Below are 17,484 nucleotides of genomic sequence, written 5' to 3'. Positions count from 1 at the left end.
CAACATGGTCATATTTGTAAACAAGTCCTACTCTGGACGCAGTCCTGTTGCCCAGCAGCAGGTGCTGCTCACCGCGCATGCGCACGGTTACAGGTGCTTCACCTGCCTCGCGCCGCCCGGCGGCCGTTGGAAGAGTCGCTCTCGCTCTGCCTGAATCTGAGCGCGCGGTGGGCGGGCTGCGCGGCTGTCAGTCAAACCCCGACCTCTCGCGAGAAGCCGCAGGCTCTAGCCAACGAGATCGTGGGGCTCAGGTGTAAGCGTGCCGCGCGCCGGGGCAGTGCAGAGAGCAGTGACAGCGGCTGCAGGCAGGAGGCAGGAGGCAGGAGGCAGGCAGGAGGCGGAGGAGGCTGCGCCAGAGCAGCAGGGCAGGTTGCGGGCGGAGCGTGGCGGTACAGGGTCCCTGCCCGGACCTGGGAGCGCCAGGCCGCCAAGCCCGTGCCCTGGGCTGGGAGTACACGCACGGCTTCAAGATGATGTCCATGAACAGCAAGCAGCCGCACTTTGCCATGCACCCCAGCTTGCCTGAGCACAAGTACACAACGCTGCACCACACCAGTTCCGAGGCCATCCGGAGGGCATGCCTGCCCACCCCGCCGGTAAGCGAGCCCTGCACCCCGTACACCTGTTTCTGTCATGCAGTGCCACCGTTTGTCCCCTTTCTACACATGTCCACCTCCTTGTCTTTTCACGTGTCTCTTCATTTATCTGCCCCTCTTCACCCATGTCTCCCTGTCGCTTCACCTCTGCTTTTCACTATTTCCTCGTCGCCACCTGATAGTTCTTTTCACTATTCACCCATGTGTCCCACCTTGTCTATCATGTTCCTTTACCCTCTTCACATTTCACCAGTTCAGTTATTCTCATTGTGTTCCTTCTTCTCACGACCCTCGCTTTTATGTGTCCTTTTTCTCTTACTCTCACCTCACTTAAGTTATACTTCTCTCCGTTCTCTCTCCTTTTTCATCCGTGTTTAGTTCTGTGAAATGGTCCTTTAGACTTTCAACTCGTAACATTCTTACTTCTCTCCTAAGCTTTTTCAATCTCGTTATCTAAGCCTGAAATTCTGTCGCCCTCTCTCTCTCATTTCTTTTTCCATCCTTTATTCTTCTCTCGCCTTCCCTTTTATGTTCTTCTATTCCAATTGTTTTAACATTCTGTGTTTTCTACCTAGTTACCCTTTTTCCCGACACTCTTTCATCTGTCACCCTGAAATTCACACCTTCTGCAGTTCTAGTTTTTATTCATGATTTTTCTTGTATAATCTATGAGACTAATCTGTCATCTTTTTTCTTAGCTTTTTACACCTTCTTTCCTTTTTCACCAAACACTCTTTCTGTTATTTTTCCTAATTCCTCTGCATATTGTCTTGTTCTGTCTCTTGCTCTTTTCCTCTGCGCACTCTTTGCATACTCTCGACTTCTTTCCACACACCAATGTCTCCTTTGAGTCTCTTTTTATTCTATTCTCACTCATTCAGTGAAACTTTTTAAATTTATTTCTTTCCTTCCAATTGTCTGTCCTTTTCGTTCAGACATTTCGCCAACTTCTGCCCCTGCTTTTTCTTGAGTCCTGTTTTCTTATCTCCGCTCACTATGTACCTCTTTCTACACATCTTCATCTCAGTTTGCTTCTTTCGCCTCGGGCTGCCTTTTTTAACCCGGTCTCATTATCTTTGAAGTTCACACAGCTGTCCCTTTTATTCCTCCTTTCACTTCCGTAATATGTTCCTCTTTCTTTCATGACTTTATTTCTTTTTCATTTGTCTCTTTTATCCTCAATGTTCGTTCTAACGCTCCAATTCATTTGTATAGTTTTCGAGCCTGTAGTCCTTCTGTGGTTTTTTTCAACTTCTCTCCCTATATCTCCTATTCTTTTTATCAAATCGCGTCTTTCTACTTTCTCTCTGATATCCCTCCCCCTTTGCACATTGCTATTTGCTGACATAGACTCTTTCCCTTCGCAACTGCTCTCTTCTTTCTTCTCTATAGCCATCTTCCTGCCCCTCACTCGCATCTCCGTCTGTTCTCTGCTCTCATTCCCTTTCCTGGTGCCCCTTCCCCTCCCCGTGCACCGCATGCACGGTGTGTGCATTAATAAAAGCGCTGCCGGGCACATCCTGACAAGCTGCGCCTAATGTTTTTTTCATGTCTCCCTCTGCAATCATCTGAGCGCCTGTGATCTCTTTTGAAAGCGTGTTCACACCAGTCTCCCGGACTTCACCCACTTTCTCTCTGGTTCCTGTGTTTTCATTTCTGTGGCTCGTCCCCTGGAAGAGTGTTTTCCATTTCTTATGCACTCTGTGCTTGCCGGATTCCTCCGTCTGATATCCAACCCTCTGCCTTCCATCTTGCCACCCCCCAACCGCTATGTTTTGTGACAACTCCCTATTCACTCTCCATTCTGCGTTTTATCATTTCATAACCCCAGACTATAGGCCCCTGTCCATGTCTTTTTTGATACACACCATCCTCAAAATCTGGCATTTCCTCTTTGTCCTTGCTAGTTCAGTGTTTAATCTGTCTCCCCTCCCATCTGAGTGCCGAACTGACAGCTAGCTAATACATTATTTCTGGTTTCCCATGTGCTTTTCCTCTATCAATGTTTCCTTTACATTCTTTTATTTAATTTATGTTTCCCCTACTCTCTCTCTCTGTTTAGTCGGTGTTCTCTGTGCATCACCTCTCACTCCACCTGCCTGTTTCCTGCCTCCGCTCTTGGTCCCTTTTCCCATTCATGTCGCCCTGTGTTTCCTGCTCTTCGCCGCCTGGTTGTTATTGTCACACGTTCATCTCTGTCTCTCTTTCCAGCTGCAGAGCAACATCTTCGCCAGCCTGGATGAGACGCTCCTGGCCCGCGCCGAGGCCCTGGCGGCCGTGGACATCGCCGTGTCCCAGGGCAAGAGCCACCCCTTCAAGCCGGACGCTACCTACCACACGATGAACAGCGTGCCCTGCAGCTCCAACTCCACCGTCCCGCTGGCGCACCACCATCACCACCACCATCACCACCACCACCAGCCCCTGGAGCCGGGCGACCTGCTGGACCACATCTCCTCGCCCTCCCTGGCCCTGATGGCCGGAGGCGGCGGGGGCCACGAGGGGCAAGGGGCAGGCGGTGGGCCGGGCGGAGGCCCCGGGGGCCCCGGCAGCGGCGGCCTCATCTCCACCTCCGCCCACCCGCACAGCCACATGCACGGCCTGGGCCACCTCTCCCACCAGGCGGCCATGAACATGAGCTCGGGCCTGACCCACCCGGGGCTGATGGGCTCGCACCAGGGGCCCCCCTCCGGACTCACCTCCCTGTGCGACTCGGACACGGACCCCCGCGAGCTGGAGGCCTTCGCCGAGCGCTTCAAGCAGCGGCGCATCAAGCTGGGGGTGACCCAGGCCGACGTGGGCTCGGCGCTGGCCAACCTGAAGATCCCGGGCGTGGGCTCGCTGAGCCAGAGCACCATCTGCCGCTTCGAGTCGCTCACGCTGTCCCACAACAACATGATCGCGCTGAAGCCCATCCTGCAGGCCTGGCTGGAGGAGGCGGAGGGCGCGCAGCGCGAGAAGATGGCCAAGCCCGAGCTCTTCAACGGGGGCGAGAAGAAGCGCAAGCGGACTTCCATCGCGGCGCCCGAGAAGCGCTCCCTCGAGGCCTACTTCGCCGTGCAGCCGCGGCCCTCCTCCGAGAAGATCGCCGCCATCGCCGAGAAGCTGGACCTGAAAAAAAACGTGGTCAGGGTGTGGTTCTGCAACCAGAGACAGAAGCAGAAGCGCATGAAGTTCTCGGCCACTTACTGACCGGCCTGGCTCTGGCCGAGGACTCGTTGGCGAGGCGAGCCTGATCCGCGGGACCATGGACAGCTCCGGGCGAGGCTCGGCCCGGGCGGCCCCGGCCTCCCCGGGACTGTTGAGGCGGAGGAGGACTGCTGGGCCCCGGGCTTCCCCGGGGAGGTGCCGGTGGGTGTACTGGCCCATCGCACCTGACCTGCCATGTGACAAATACAAGGGGGCTCTGAGCCCCCAGGGGACTGCTAAGGCCCGCAATCTGTATCGTACACTTTGAACTGCAGTATTTTATTTATTTATTTATTTACCTGGTTATTTGTGAGTTTTATAGAACAGAGGAAAAAAAGATGGAAAGGCATGCCGCAGAACAGAGTATGTTGCATATTTTACAAGTATGTATGAACTCGGAGTGAAATGAATTCTTTCAGCGCTGTTTCAACATCTGTACATAGTGCTATAGACAGAAAATAGCACCTTATAGCGCGTAGAAGACAACACTGTATATTACAGTGAATTAAATAAAGCTCACTGCTGGCATAGCTGTGATCTGCGTGTCACAAGTCTGCATGCAGGGCGGGTCAGCTCAGCCTTCCATTCTTCCAGGTCGATCATTTTGCCACAATTAAAATGAATGATACCTACACCTGTTATGTAAAGTGCTTGGGGTTTCAATCCTTAAAGGGCCAGTTCAGCTTTTAAACCCTTCTCAGTCCATCATTTGAGGGCCATTAAAGTGGAAATTAGTAACACCTGTAAAGCACGACATGTGGAGTGGGGGGTGAAGTTCTATACAAAAAGCAAGTTACGATTCAGTATTATGTTATGAATATGTATGAGCTTTTGAATCACACAATCTCATTTGTGGGTGAAATGCTGATATGTATTTGCCTTCCCTGCACAATATGTAATGCATTGCCTAAGCAATGCGATATATTATAAATTATTGTGTCTCACACACACTTTCACTCTCCTCTCTTTTGGGCATTTTTGTTGCACAAAAGCAGCGTTGCTTTCAAAATCTGTAACACACAGGCATGGTCACGCACCCATTATTTATTTCCCATACGTAATTTGATTTATATAATTTAGCCAGTGGGGAACCTAACAAAACAGCCTGTTATGCTACACAATTCAATAGCTGTCTCTTTAATAAATCAATTATTTCTTTAAAAAACATATAATAATGACTTATGTGTGACTATAATATGGTCCAATAATGCTTCCTTTTGACTCTGGTGAGGTTTACAAACAACAAGGCTAAGTGACCCTGTCTCCCAAATACCTGGGCCTAGAAGTCCTATGATAAACATGTGATTTTATAGGTGCCCCGCGACAGGTTCAGAGATACACATAATCTGAAATGCACACATATTTGTGTCATGTGTACATTACTCTCATTGGTTCTTTAAATGTAGTTCCGGTACCACAGAGGGTGTCCTGCTTGAAACATTAAACTTGTGCTTGGCGTGAAGATAATGTGAAACGTCCGCTGTTTTTCAGTTAGGTTTCTCTTTTTCCACTGTTGGGTGTTTTTTTTTTATCTTGTGGGCTCCGTGGTGGGTGGTGGCTGGGTGACTTGACGTGTGTGCAGGTCCCAGAAGGGGTCCACATTATCTAGGCCCTTGTGGGATTCCAGGGGGTAAGCAGGGGCCCAAGCCCCCACCTCCATCATCCTGTCACATTGTCTCCCAGGAAGGGGCTGAAGTCCTTCCGGTTTAGAATGTCAAGAAGACCGTTCTGTGGGCGCTTTGCACCTGCAGTGAAAAAACAGATTTTAAAAAATCATGAATCTGTCAAAAATGGTACCCCATAGTCGCTTCCTTTTTACGCTTCAGTGAAAAAAAGATTTAAAAAAAACCAAGATAATTCATTATTCCATCAAAAATGATCCCCATTGTCGCTTCCCCTTTTCTCTTTCAAATTCTCATAATTTGACTGCAACAGGAAAACTACAGTGTTCCCATACCCAGAATGGGGCAGGTCAGACAATACGGATCTGCTTAATAAATGCAAACAGTATTGAGACATTTTATAATCTGTGTTTTTTTTAATTGAAATTCAGGGCTGGGGATGTTTTTTAAAGTGTTTCAATTAACAGTTGTATGTTGTACACCGTCCACTCCACTGTCACCCTCCTCCCCCCACACACAAACACACGCCCCCACGCCCAAATAAAACCAGTATTCGTTTTTGTGAAGTGTAATTCTGGGCCAGAGAACTCGTGTATAATTTGCACTATTGCACTCTCCTGAGTTTGAGGGCAGTGTTTCACATTAGGCAGGTGCGTGCTTCCGAGATTTGTGGGAATGTATACAAACACACACACCAGGGTGCAAGTTCACTCCTAAAGAATCCGGACATATGGGCCATGTAACCAGACTGGCATAACGCATGCCCAATGGGGGCACTTCCAGATCCGAAATCAAATCTCTACTGTTAATAATATCAATAACTCCATACGAGTGCTGTTCATTGGTTTCTGTACGTATTTATTTATTTATGTGTTTATACTTACATCATTGTTTCCGGGTATTGTATTTATTTAGACGTCATTGCTTGATGTCCATGTATTTATTTGTGTACCATGATCTGCTGTTGCTGTCTTTATTTCAGTACCGTTGTTTGCAATGCAAACATTCTATGCATCTTGAACCTGAGCACTGACTGGACGAGCGTGCGGCAGACATTTCTCGAGGATGTCTTTTCACTGTTCGATGCTTGTTTTCACAGCGAACACCCACACACTGGTCTTGTTGAATACAAGTATTAATGTGCGTTGAGAAATTAATAATATTGTAAATAGTGAAAGCCAAGAAGTTCTCACAGGATTCAACCATACTCGTTTCCCCAAATGGTTACTTTATTTTCTCCACCTGTTAGTAGATGTTTCTTGTCATTTCAGGTTTGGACTGGGGGTATGACGTATTCTTACCAAAACATCATTTTTTTGTTATCGTTTTCAAACTATTTGGCCCGCAAGACGCAGTTGGCAAACTCCTGCGCCCCTGTACACTTTCCAAAAAAAAAAGAGAATGCCGATAAACACCTCATTATGGTGGTTTTAAATTTCCATTCTTCGGCTGGTAACTTGTGACATGTTTTCTTTCTGCCATCAAAAACAGGAACGGCTCGAATGTGTTTTTATTTTGCAGTACGCCCATTGTTTTACATGAAACATGTTTAAAAAGCATTCACAAACAGCGGTGCTATTGAATAAAACGTCTATGTGTATATTACATGTTTTTAGAGAGGAGCTATGCGCCTTAAAAGATGTTTATTCCATATGAATAAATGGGTTAATACATAGCGACGGGAGCGCCTGCCTGGGTTGCGGTGCCTCCTGGGAGTCTGGTGTTGCCCCGAGGGGCAGCTGGCACGTAGTGCCATTTGAGTTTGGGTGCACATATGTAGTAGCACTCAGCTGCCCAATATAGCGCCTACCTTCGAGTTTGAGTTAGTACGTCAAAAAACAAACAAGCGCTGTCCCAAGTTTAAATAAAAGTTAACATTAATTATTCACCCTTTGCTTCACACTAATAGTAGACCCTTCCTCGTCATGTGCTTGACTGTGACCCGAAAGATGCCAAATGTATAAAAACAACATTAATCGCCCCTCTTTCCTACCACGTCCCAACAGCATCCCCACACTTGTTTTTTTTATTTCACCGCCGAACCTGTGAAGGAAACACTCACTATCCTGACACTTTGAAAGGAGTCTCTTGGTTGAAACAAAAACTGTGATTTTTAAATACATTTATTGTCGATGTTAAGAATATGCACAAAGGTTATTTTTAAGAAAATAAAACTAATTTTCGTTAACTCGAAACTGGCTGTTCCTTCCGTTGTTGTGAACGTGTGATTGGCGTTGTGTGTTTTAAACTCGGCTGTATGTTTGAAGAGTTATTTATCAGTGATTGGCATGACGCATCAGACAGAAAGACTAAAGGTGAGACAGCTTGTGTATCTTAGTAGGAAGAGAAGTATGTTTGATAAAAGTATTTATGACACGAACAGACGCACAGTTAAAAGAAACACAAATTGACGCGCGCGCAAACAGACGCAAAGCACGAACACACACACTAAGGGATACACAGATAAAAAAAAGACACACATAGGTACATTAACACACAGATATACACAGAGACACACACACGGTCAGACACACAGGTACACACAGAGATACATAGACAGTAAGAAACACATAAATAAACCATGTTAAATATATGCACCCCATACACACACTGGCGTGCCCACACGCGCAAAGCAAAGAGATCGACACGAAGAAGCACACTCAAAAAAACATACCAAAACTTCAGAGTTAGATATACACGCATACAGACACACACAGAACCCACACATATAGACATGGACATATATACACACACTTACTGAAACCACTGAGATAGGCATGCACGCATACAGACACACAGAACCCACACATATAGATATGAACACACACACAGACAGGAACCACAGAGATAGCCAGGCACGCATACAGACACACAGAACCCAAACATATAGACATGCACACATACACACACAGAAACCAAAGAGGTAGTCATGCACACACACACATAGACACACAGAAACCACAGAGATAGACATGTACACATACACACACATGCGGAAACGACTGAGATAGACATGCACTCATACAGACACACATATCACACACAGAACCCACGCAGATAGAGATGCACACATATACACGGATACTGAAACCACAGAGCTAGACATGCACGCATACAGACACACTCACTCACACACAGAGAAATCACACAAACAACCGTACACATACTCACACAGATAATGAAACTACAGCGGTGGATACACATTTAAGTACACACGCACACTCACATACAGAGACCACGCAGATGCACATGCAAACAGACACACACAGAAACCACGCAGATACGCATGAGCACAGACACACCCACACAGACACGGGAACCACAGATATAGACATGCTCGCACGCCTGCACTCACATAGACACAACACAGCCAGCCACGCTCAGATACAGACATCCTCACATACCTTCAGAGAAACTCAAACCCAGAGACAGGCAATACACATAGGCACACCGACACACTGAGGCACACACACTCAGTCGGTGGGGTTTAAAGGTGTCTTTAAAAGTTTAAGCGTCCCACAGCCGCTGAAAACTCTAAATGTATGTCTGCATAGCACGGATCATTACACGAGCAGCAGTTACAGATGTACCGGGCAGGCCTGGAAATCAGCAAAGACTGCTTGAGCGCAGATTAATTTTTAATGAACGGACTCGATGTACTAATGAGAATTGCAGAGGAAACGTCTAGTGCAGGCGCACCGGGGGGCTGAGAGCACCTCACAGAGAGGGCCTGCCGCCGCCTGACAGCCTGCCTTAAAGAGGCCGGCGGCCTGAACCGCCCAACGCAGAGACTGCTAGAGACACCGGAATAAAAGCAACTTAGGGCTCCGTCGTCATGGTAGAGAGCTAAGAACATGTGTAACATGCGAACAGCAGTTTAGAAATATTGGGTTTGTTCCACGTTTGGAATTGAAGTGCTAAAGTGCAAAGAGGCGCAGAAAAACCGAGGTAAAAGCGCATGTTCTGTGTGTAGCATGTGCTGCTGGCGAGGGGCGCGCGGCACTGTCAGGAACACCCTGGCCGGAGTCCCGTCCGCCTGGTCAGGGGCCCACCCGCCCTCTATACCCAGCTTTGTCTAGGGCGCCTCCCTGCCCGCCTTGCCTGTTCCCCCATGCGTGTCTGTTTCTGCCCTGACAGCCAGGGTTGAGCTGAGACTGGACTAGGGCCACAGCACAAAAGTGTCCCAGTCACTCACCAACTGCGAATCAGCACTTTTCGAGACATATTGTTACGACAGTACTGGTGGCAGACTTTTTAAAAGGGTATGACCGATTGTACCAAATTAATATAGGCCATCTACCTGAAAGGGACCTGGTTGGGGGGCGGGCGGGTTTGTGGGCCACGTGCCTCAACCCAGCGGCCCCTGCGACTGCTCAGCTCAACTACACTCCTTTCGGTGTACTGCCCTCGCAATTAAGAAACCTGCCCACCTTGGCCACCGAGACAGTCCATGTGGCAACAGACAAATAGTCCTTCTGGCACTTACTTAATGGCAGCTAGGCCAGATCAAGCTTCCTGTCCGGCCTCTCCACTGCATTGTGGTTAGGTTTGCGCTCTAGCAATCCGTCATTCACACATGCATGCCCCCACACCACCTAGGACGCTCTCCCGGGCATCCATAGTCCCTACCCACACACCGTGGCACTCTTTGCCTACTTCCTTTACTCTCTACCGCAGCTCCGCGATTTCTTTCTTGGGCGCCCCTGTCCAGGCCGCCCCTCTCAGCTGCTCCTCGCTGCAGTCCCAGCCCCCTGGCGTCCACTTCCAGCACCCTCTGTCTAGGCCACCTCTGTACCCATTTCTAGGAAGTCTGCTGTCTGTGTCCAGGCCGGACCCCCGTCCCTCTCAGCTCATCAGCTGCTGTCTCACCCCCTAGTAGCCACTTGCTTTACCTCCCCCCTTCCACCTCCTGCACTCACTGCCCATTTCCCTTACTCCAGGTGGTATCTGTCCAGGCCGGACGTCCGTCGGCTGCTGTCCCGCCCCCTGGCGTCCACTTCCTCTTCACTCTTCTGTCCAGGCCGCCCCGCCCTCTCCACGGCTCATCGGGCGCTCTCCAGTCCTCCGGGTGCTGAAAGCCTCAGCCTGCACCCGCCCGGGCCCAAGCGCGCTTCTTGCTTTAAACGTGCGCTGAGCGCCATGAATGAGTAATGGAGACCCCTGCCAGGGGAGCATCGATCCCTCTGCAGCCTCCTCTGTCTAGAAAAGTACTGAGTGATCCAGAGCGGAAGCTGCTGCCGTTCCGAAGGCAGCGACCGGCGGGACGTGGAGCAGCCAACATCCTGCTCAGAGACTGGAGCAAAGTCACAGACAGGGAGCAAGTGAGGGGGCGAGGACAGCTGCTCTAAAAGTTCCCACTTGTTGACATAAATCTATCTATCTATCTATCTATCTATCTATCTATCTATCTATCTATCTATCTATCTATCTATCTATCTATCTATCTATCTATCTATCTATATCCGTCTCTCCCTGTCGCTCTATTTATCTGCCTGTCTTTCTTTGTATCGATTAAAGGAGGTGTGGGTCGATGTGTCCATCCCTTCACGTATTTTAGCCTGAAGCTGAAAGGCACATCAGCCCTGTATACCTGATACTCTAACACTTCTCCTCCCTGAGTGAACATTAGGAAGCGGGCCCGGTGCCGGTCTGAGCTCCGTTTCTGCCCCGGAGTGCCGCCAGCTCCAGGTGAACCTTCCTCCGCGGGGGCAGCGCTGGGCAGCAGCCCCCCTCGCGCGCACCGCCAGGCGAGCGCTGCAAATACAATTACACGGGCCGCCTAAATAATTCATGCGCTGAGATTTGGGAAATTAATAAAAATGAATTATAACAAGAGGCTAATTAAAAACTTTAGTAATTGTTGTCAAGATAGCACGGGGGGAGGCGTGTGAAGCAAAACAGTCCTTCAAAAAACACGAACCGCCAAAGAGATAAAATACAATATATGACGTGGCTTGTCCGTAGTGTCCACGTTTACCCCAGTTCATTTCACTGACGATTTTTTGTTGACTGCCATCTATAAGTACTAAAAACCATAGATAGACAGACAGTTAGATATACATACAGACAGACAGACAGACAGACAGACACACACACACTCACAGACCGATAGATAGATATATAGATAGATAGATAGATAGATAGATAGATAGATAGATAGATAGATAGATAGATAGATAGATAGATAGATAGATAGATAACGGACAGACAGACAGACAGACAGACAGATAGACAGACAGACAGGCAGATAGATAGATAGATAGATAGATAGATAGATAGATAGATAGATAGATAGATAGATAGATAGATAGATAGATACTACTAAAACAGACACAAACAAACGTGCGCAGAAATACAGAGGAATACGGGACAACATTAATATACTGCACAATATTAGCATACACGCACACATACGCAGCACCTATCTAGAGAGATGTGAAGAACACTGAAATATTCACAGTCCAGCTAGAGGAAAGGAGAAGAAGTCTGAGCGAATCAGAGGGATAAAGAGGAAGAGAGAGAGAGAAAGAGAAGAGAGAAAAAGAACAGAGAGTGCAGTAGAGAAAAGGAGAGAAAATGAAAGAGGGAGTAGAAAGGAGGAGGAGCTAAAGAGAGAAAGAAAGTGGGCGATAAAAAGAAGAGAAGGAAAGAGAAAAAAGAACAAAAGCAAATAAAATAGAAGGGTGCAAGTGGTAGAAAGATAAAAAGACGAAAAGAGGAGAACAAGGAGAAAAAAGGACAGCGAAAGGTTAAAGAGGAAGATGAATTGAATGAATGGAAAAGAAAAACGAGAGAGTGAGAGTGAGAGAGAATGAAAGAAAAAGAAAAAAGTTAAGTAGTGACAATCATGCTGAAAGGAAGAGAAGGGGAGAAGAAATAAAGAGACAATGAACAGAGTGCAGGAGGGAAAATGAGAAGGGGAAGAAAGAGAGAAAGAATGGAAGAATACACCAGAGAAAGTAACTGAGAGATAAAATGATTGAAAGAAAGACAAAAAGAACGTGGGAAAATAAATGGAAGGGAGCCAGATAAAAGAAGAGGAGAGAAAGAAAAGAGAGAAGAAAGGAAAGAGATAGAACAAGAAGAAAAAGAGGACAGTAGAGAGTAAGGGAATATGAAAGAAAGGAAATGACAGAAGGAGAAAGAGATACAGCGAGAGAAAGAACGAAAGAGAAAGAAAAAGAAGCGAAGTAGAGATGCACAGAAGAGAGCAGGGGGGAGCGAGGGAGTGAGGGGTGCGGACGGTTGCAGAAGTGAACTAGGGAATATAGAAATCCATGGCATTAATTATAAATTATACTTGAATTAAAATGAGAGCAGGGAGAAATGGTAAAACGAGAGAAAGAAAGGAAAACGATTGAGATCGGGAGAAAGAGTAAAGAGTAAGTGGAAGACAGGGCGAATGGGAAAGAGATAAAGAGAGATAAAGTGAGAAAGAACATCAGATAGAGGGAGGGGGTGAAAGAGTGAGAGACGGGCGATTTAGTAAGTGAGGAGAAAGACAGCAGAAAATAAAGTGAGAGAAAGAGGCAGGTATAAGACTGAGAATGAAAGAGTGCAAGAAGTCGTGATTTAAGTAGTAAAAGGCATGCTGCCCTGGAAAAACAAAGCATTTCTGTATGTAATGCATCTACGAGATCCGGAATTGATTGTGCGGTGATTTTGTGTTCTCTTGAAATGTTCATGTGTTGCAAGCGAACACTCATACAGGCGGAGTGATGCCCCAAACAGCCAATCATATGAGGTGATGGGGTCCTGTGGAACCAAGCCCACTCCGTGTACACTTTGAAGAATGGATAAGAATAGTGTTTCGGACAGCTGCTGTCAGACCCAGACCTAAAAAGAAGAGCTTGAGGGAGAGATATAGAGAGAGATGTGAAAAGTGCTGGGAATAAGAAAGACAGGGAGGGGAGGGGAGGGGAGGGAAAGCGGGCCCGGGGACGGGGAGAGTGTAGACAACGTACCTCACTTCTAAATGTGAGAGAAAGAGCGCCTTGAGCGGGTGCTTCAGCTGCCAGGCGCAGTGTTTTAAAGGCGCTCATTGGTCAGCCTTGTGTGAACTGCACGTGCTGCCAAGTGCAGGCACGAGAGTATCACAGGGGTGTCCTTTGACGACATTTGTCATCACCACCAGGGCACGACAAAACCAGCATAAGACGTGAATATAACTCTTTGTTAGTACACAGGAACTCTTTTTAGAAAGAAGGGACAAAGTGTGCATTCCTGCGGCCTGTAAGACATGGGCGTCCTCTCCCTGAGCAGGGACACACATATAATATATGGCATATATTACACCGCCTACTCGTACATATGCGCATCTTCGAAAAGGTGTAGGGACCAGGACCATATATATATACACTGTATATTATCACATACAGATGGTTTCTGCTGGGGTCGCTGATGTCGTGTTGCATGTACTCAGATAGAAAAACTGAGGGAGGGGCGGGCGTACAGCAGTGCTTAATTTGAGCCGGTGGTTTCCGAAGCTGTATAGATGAGCACAACAAAAGTTGTTTATGAATTCAATTTAGAATAATGTTCAATACTAGCTGCCACCCAAGCCATGCTTTTAGTTTTAGGGGCCTGTGATGGTCTGTGTTGTCACACTTGCAGGAGTGTGATGGTTGGCACTGGTGCTGTCATTGGCAGTGCTGGCAGGGGCAATGGGTGGTGCAAGCTGCAGTCGCCTCCGATGACGGCACTGGCACTTATTTTGTTACAAAATAAGCACTTGCGTACGGACAGGTGGATGAATGGGTGGATGGACTGATGTATACTGATTGGTATATGAATAGCTGGATAAATGAGTGGGTGGATGGATGGTGAATGCATGAATGAGTCAATGGATATTCATGGACGTTTGTAGGGATTAATGAATGGATGGTGGTGCGCAGAAGGGCACACCTGGTTCTAGATGCATGGATGGAAATTAAGGTATGGATGAGTGGAAGCATGGATAGATGAATGGATGAACGTTTGGATAAATGGGTCGGTGGATGGTCAGCGAGACAGGAAGCAATATAAACAGATCTGAAATGTATAGCTCTTTCTTTATATACCATTTACATGTGCACACGTGTCTGGCATTTTAGTACACACACGGGCAGAACTGATCGGGTATTTCTGCACAATTTGTTCGCTTAAAGTGCGTAGGACATGCACATCGTCAGATGCAGTGTTGTGCTTGTGCTAGTGTGCAGACACCATTTGGATTTCGTGCGCACGCCCTCGCTGGCTGCAGGGGGCGCTCGCATCTTTGTTTTTTCCCCTTGTTTTGAACCTGTTTACCTGGGAAAGTGGCGGTGGCCTGGTTAGCTAGATGTAAGCTCAGACACAGGACGGAGAAGACACCCGTTGACAGTGTGAGCCCAGAAACAGGACGTAGCAGACACCCGCTGATAGTGTGAGCGCAGAAACAGACCGGAGCAGACACCCACTATTAATGTGAGCTCAGAATCAGACCCACCAGACTCTCAAAGATATTGGGAGCCCACAGACACGAATAAGTGGATACCCAGAGGCAGTATGAGCACAGAAACAGGACGAAGCAGACACCCGCTGATAGTGTGAGCCCAGAAACAGACCGGAGCAGACAGCCACTAATAATGTGAGCTCAGAATCAGACCCATCAGACTCTCAAAGATATTGGGAGCCCACAGACACGAATAAGTAGATACACAGAGACAGTATGAGCACAGAAACAGACCGGAGCAGACACCCGTTGATAGTGTGAGCCAAGAAACACGAGGGAGCAGACACCCGTTAACAGTGTGAGCCCAGAAACAGGACAGAGCAGACACCCGTTGACAGTGTGAGCCCAGAAACAGGCCAGAGCAGACACCCGCTGATAGTGTGAGCCCAAAAACGGGACGAAGCAGATAACCACAATTTGATACTGTGAGTCCAGAAACAGGACGAAGCAGACACCCATTGATAGTGTGAGCGCAGAAACAGACCGGAGCAAACACCCGCCAATAGTGTGAGCCCAGAAACAACACATCAGACTCCCAAAGATATTGGGAGCTCACAGACATGAATAAGTAGATACTCAGAGACAGTGTGAGCACATACATAGGGCGGAGCAGACACCCGTTAATAGTGTGAGCCAAGAAATAGGACGGCCAGACACCCAGTGATATTGCAAGTCCAGAATCAGGCCGCAGCATACACCCACTGATGGTGTGAGCCCAAAAAACAGGATGGAGCAGACACCCACAGATAATGTGAGCCCAAAAACAGGGCGGAGCAGACACCCGCTGATAGTGTGAGCCCAAAAACAGGACGATGCAGATGACCATAGATAGTGTGAGCCGAGAAACAGACCCAGCAGACACCAAAATATAGTGCGAGCTCACAGACAGGAAGGGGAAACATCATTTACTACGAAGGCATCACCACGCATAACGTTTACCACGGTACACTTACCACGCAAACGTTTTTTCAACGTGGGTGCCTTCCACGAACGTCTTTACCATGCAAGTACGTTCTGCGTGGGTTGGGGGAGACGTGGTATTCCTTTCAGTCGTTCTGCGTGGGCTTGGGGGCGTTGGAGGGGGGGCTGGGGGGGGCTGGGGGGTCTACCCCCCAAAAATAACAAGCGGGTTCCTTAAATAATAAAAAACGCACATTATTTTAAAAGTAAAAGGAAAGAGCCTCCCCAAAAGACGTGCCGTGCACGTCAAAATAGCAGTCCTTTTTTTATTTTGGTAGACGTGTTTTGACGCTTGTTTCCATGGTGGATGGAAGTAAGGGCTGCTGTTGAAAGACGTGCAGGTAAGACGTTTCTACGCGTGGTATAATCCTTTGTTGTAAATTGCAGCGTGGTAAAGCCACTTGCGATGTAAAATTCGCGTGGTAAAACCATGCGTGGTAATTGTAAGCGTGGCATAATCATATATTCCCAGGAAGTAGTAGATACCCAGAGAGTGTGAGCACACAAACTGAATGAAGCAGACACCCGATGATAGTGTGAGCCTAGGTACAGGATGGGGCAGACACCCGTTGAAAGTGTGAGCCTTGAAACAGGACGAAGCAGATGAGCACAGATAGTGTGAGCCTAGAAACAGGACGGAACAGCCATCCGTTGATAGTATGAGTCCAGAAAGAGGACGGATCAGACCCCCGCTGATACCCAGAAACAGGACAGAGCAGATAATCACAGACAGCATGAACCGAGAAAGAGACCCAATCAGACACCCAAAGATATTGGGAACCTAAAGACAGGAAGAAGTAGACATCTAGAGATGGTGTGAGCACAGAAACAAGACGAAGCAGACATCCGTGATAGCATGCGCTCAGGAACAGGACGATAAAGTCATCCACAGATAGTGTTAGCCTACAAACAGGAATTCTAGTCAACCACAGATAGTGTGAGCCCCTTGACCGGTCAGAGCAGACACCCTCAGATAGTGTCACCTTATAAACAGGACAAGGCAGATAACCGCAGATTGTGTGAGCCCACCGATCGGAAGAAGCAGACACCCATCGACAGTGTGATCCCCAAAACAGGACGCGGGTGGCGCTCATCGAAAGTGTGAGCCCAGAATGGGCCCAAGCAGACACCCACAGATATTGTGAGCTCACAGGCAAGAAGAAACAGACACCCACAGATTGTGTAAGGCCAGAACTTGGACAAAGCAGACACCCTTAGATAGTACGTGCCAAGAAGCTAGTCCATGCAGCTGTCCCTTGACAGTGTGAGTTCAGAAGGAAGCCCATCAGAGTCTCACAGATAGTGTGAGTTCGCAGACAGGAAGTAGTAGACACCCACAGGCAAGGTGAGCCAGAAACGGGACCTAGCAGCTACGAGCAGATAGTGTTGCCCCAAAGACAGAACAAACCAGCCACCCGCAGATAGTGTCAACCCACAGACAGAACAAACCAGACACCCGCAGATAGTGTCAACCCACAGACAGAACAAACCAGACACCCGCAGATAGTGTCAACCCACAGACAGGACAAATCGCCCACCCGCAGATAGTGTCAACCCACAGACAGGACAAACCAGACACCCGCAGATAGTTTCAACCCACAGACAGAACAAACCAGACACCCGCAGATAGTGTCAACCCACAGAC

The 17,484-nt window shown here is 48.0% G+C and overlaps 1 protein-coding gene across 1 annotated transcript; it reads left to right on the top strand.

The window, feature by feature from the left end:
* The first annotated feature begins 316 nt into the window (after positions 1-316).
* Positions 317-7,596, top strand: POU4F1 (POU class 4 homeobox 1). Its single transcript, XM_078656046.1, has 2 exons — positions 317-596; positions 2,808-7,596. The coding sequence occupies exons 1-2, from the start codon at positions 471-473 to the stop codon at positions 3,786-3,788; spliced, it is 1,107 nt and encodes a 368-aa protein (XP_078512172.1). The 5' UTR covers positions 317-470; the 3' UTR covers positions 3,789-7,596.
* The last annotated feature ends 9,888 nt before the right edge of the window (positions 7,597-17,484 follow it).

This window comes from Lissotriton helveticus, chromosome 8, assembly GCF_964261635.1.
Source record: "Lissotriton helveticus chromosome 8, aLisHel1.1, whole genome shotgun sequence".
In the NCBI taxonomy this organism is placed as follows: domain Eukaryota; kingdom Metazoa; phylum Chordata; class Amphibia; order Caudata; family Salamandridae; genus Lissotriton; species Lissotriton helveticus.
Note: the sequence above shows the minus strand (reverse complement) of the source record. Positions and strands in the feature narration are given on the sequence as shown.

Coding starts and splice junctions, on each gene's coding strand:
- POU4F1 (XM_078656046.1), top strand. CDS start 471: ATGATGTCCATGAACAGCAAGCAGCCGCACTTTGCCATGCACCCCAGC. Junction 597..2,807: donor CATGCCTGCCCACCCCGCCG/GTAAGCGAGCCC, acceptor CTCTCTTTCCAG/CTGCAGAGCAACATCTTCGC.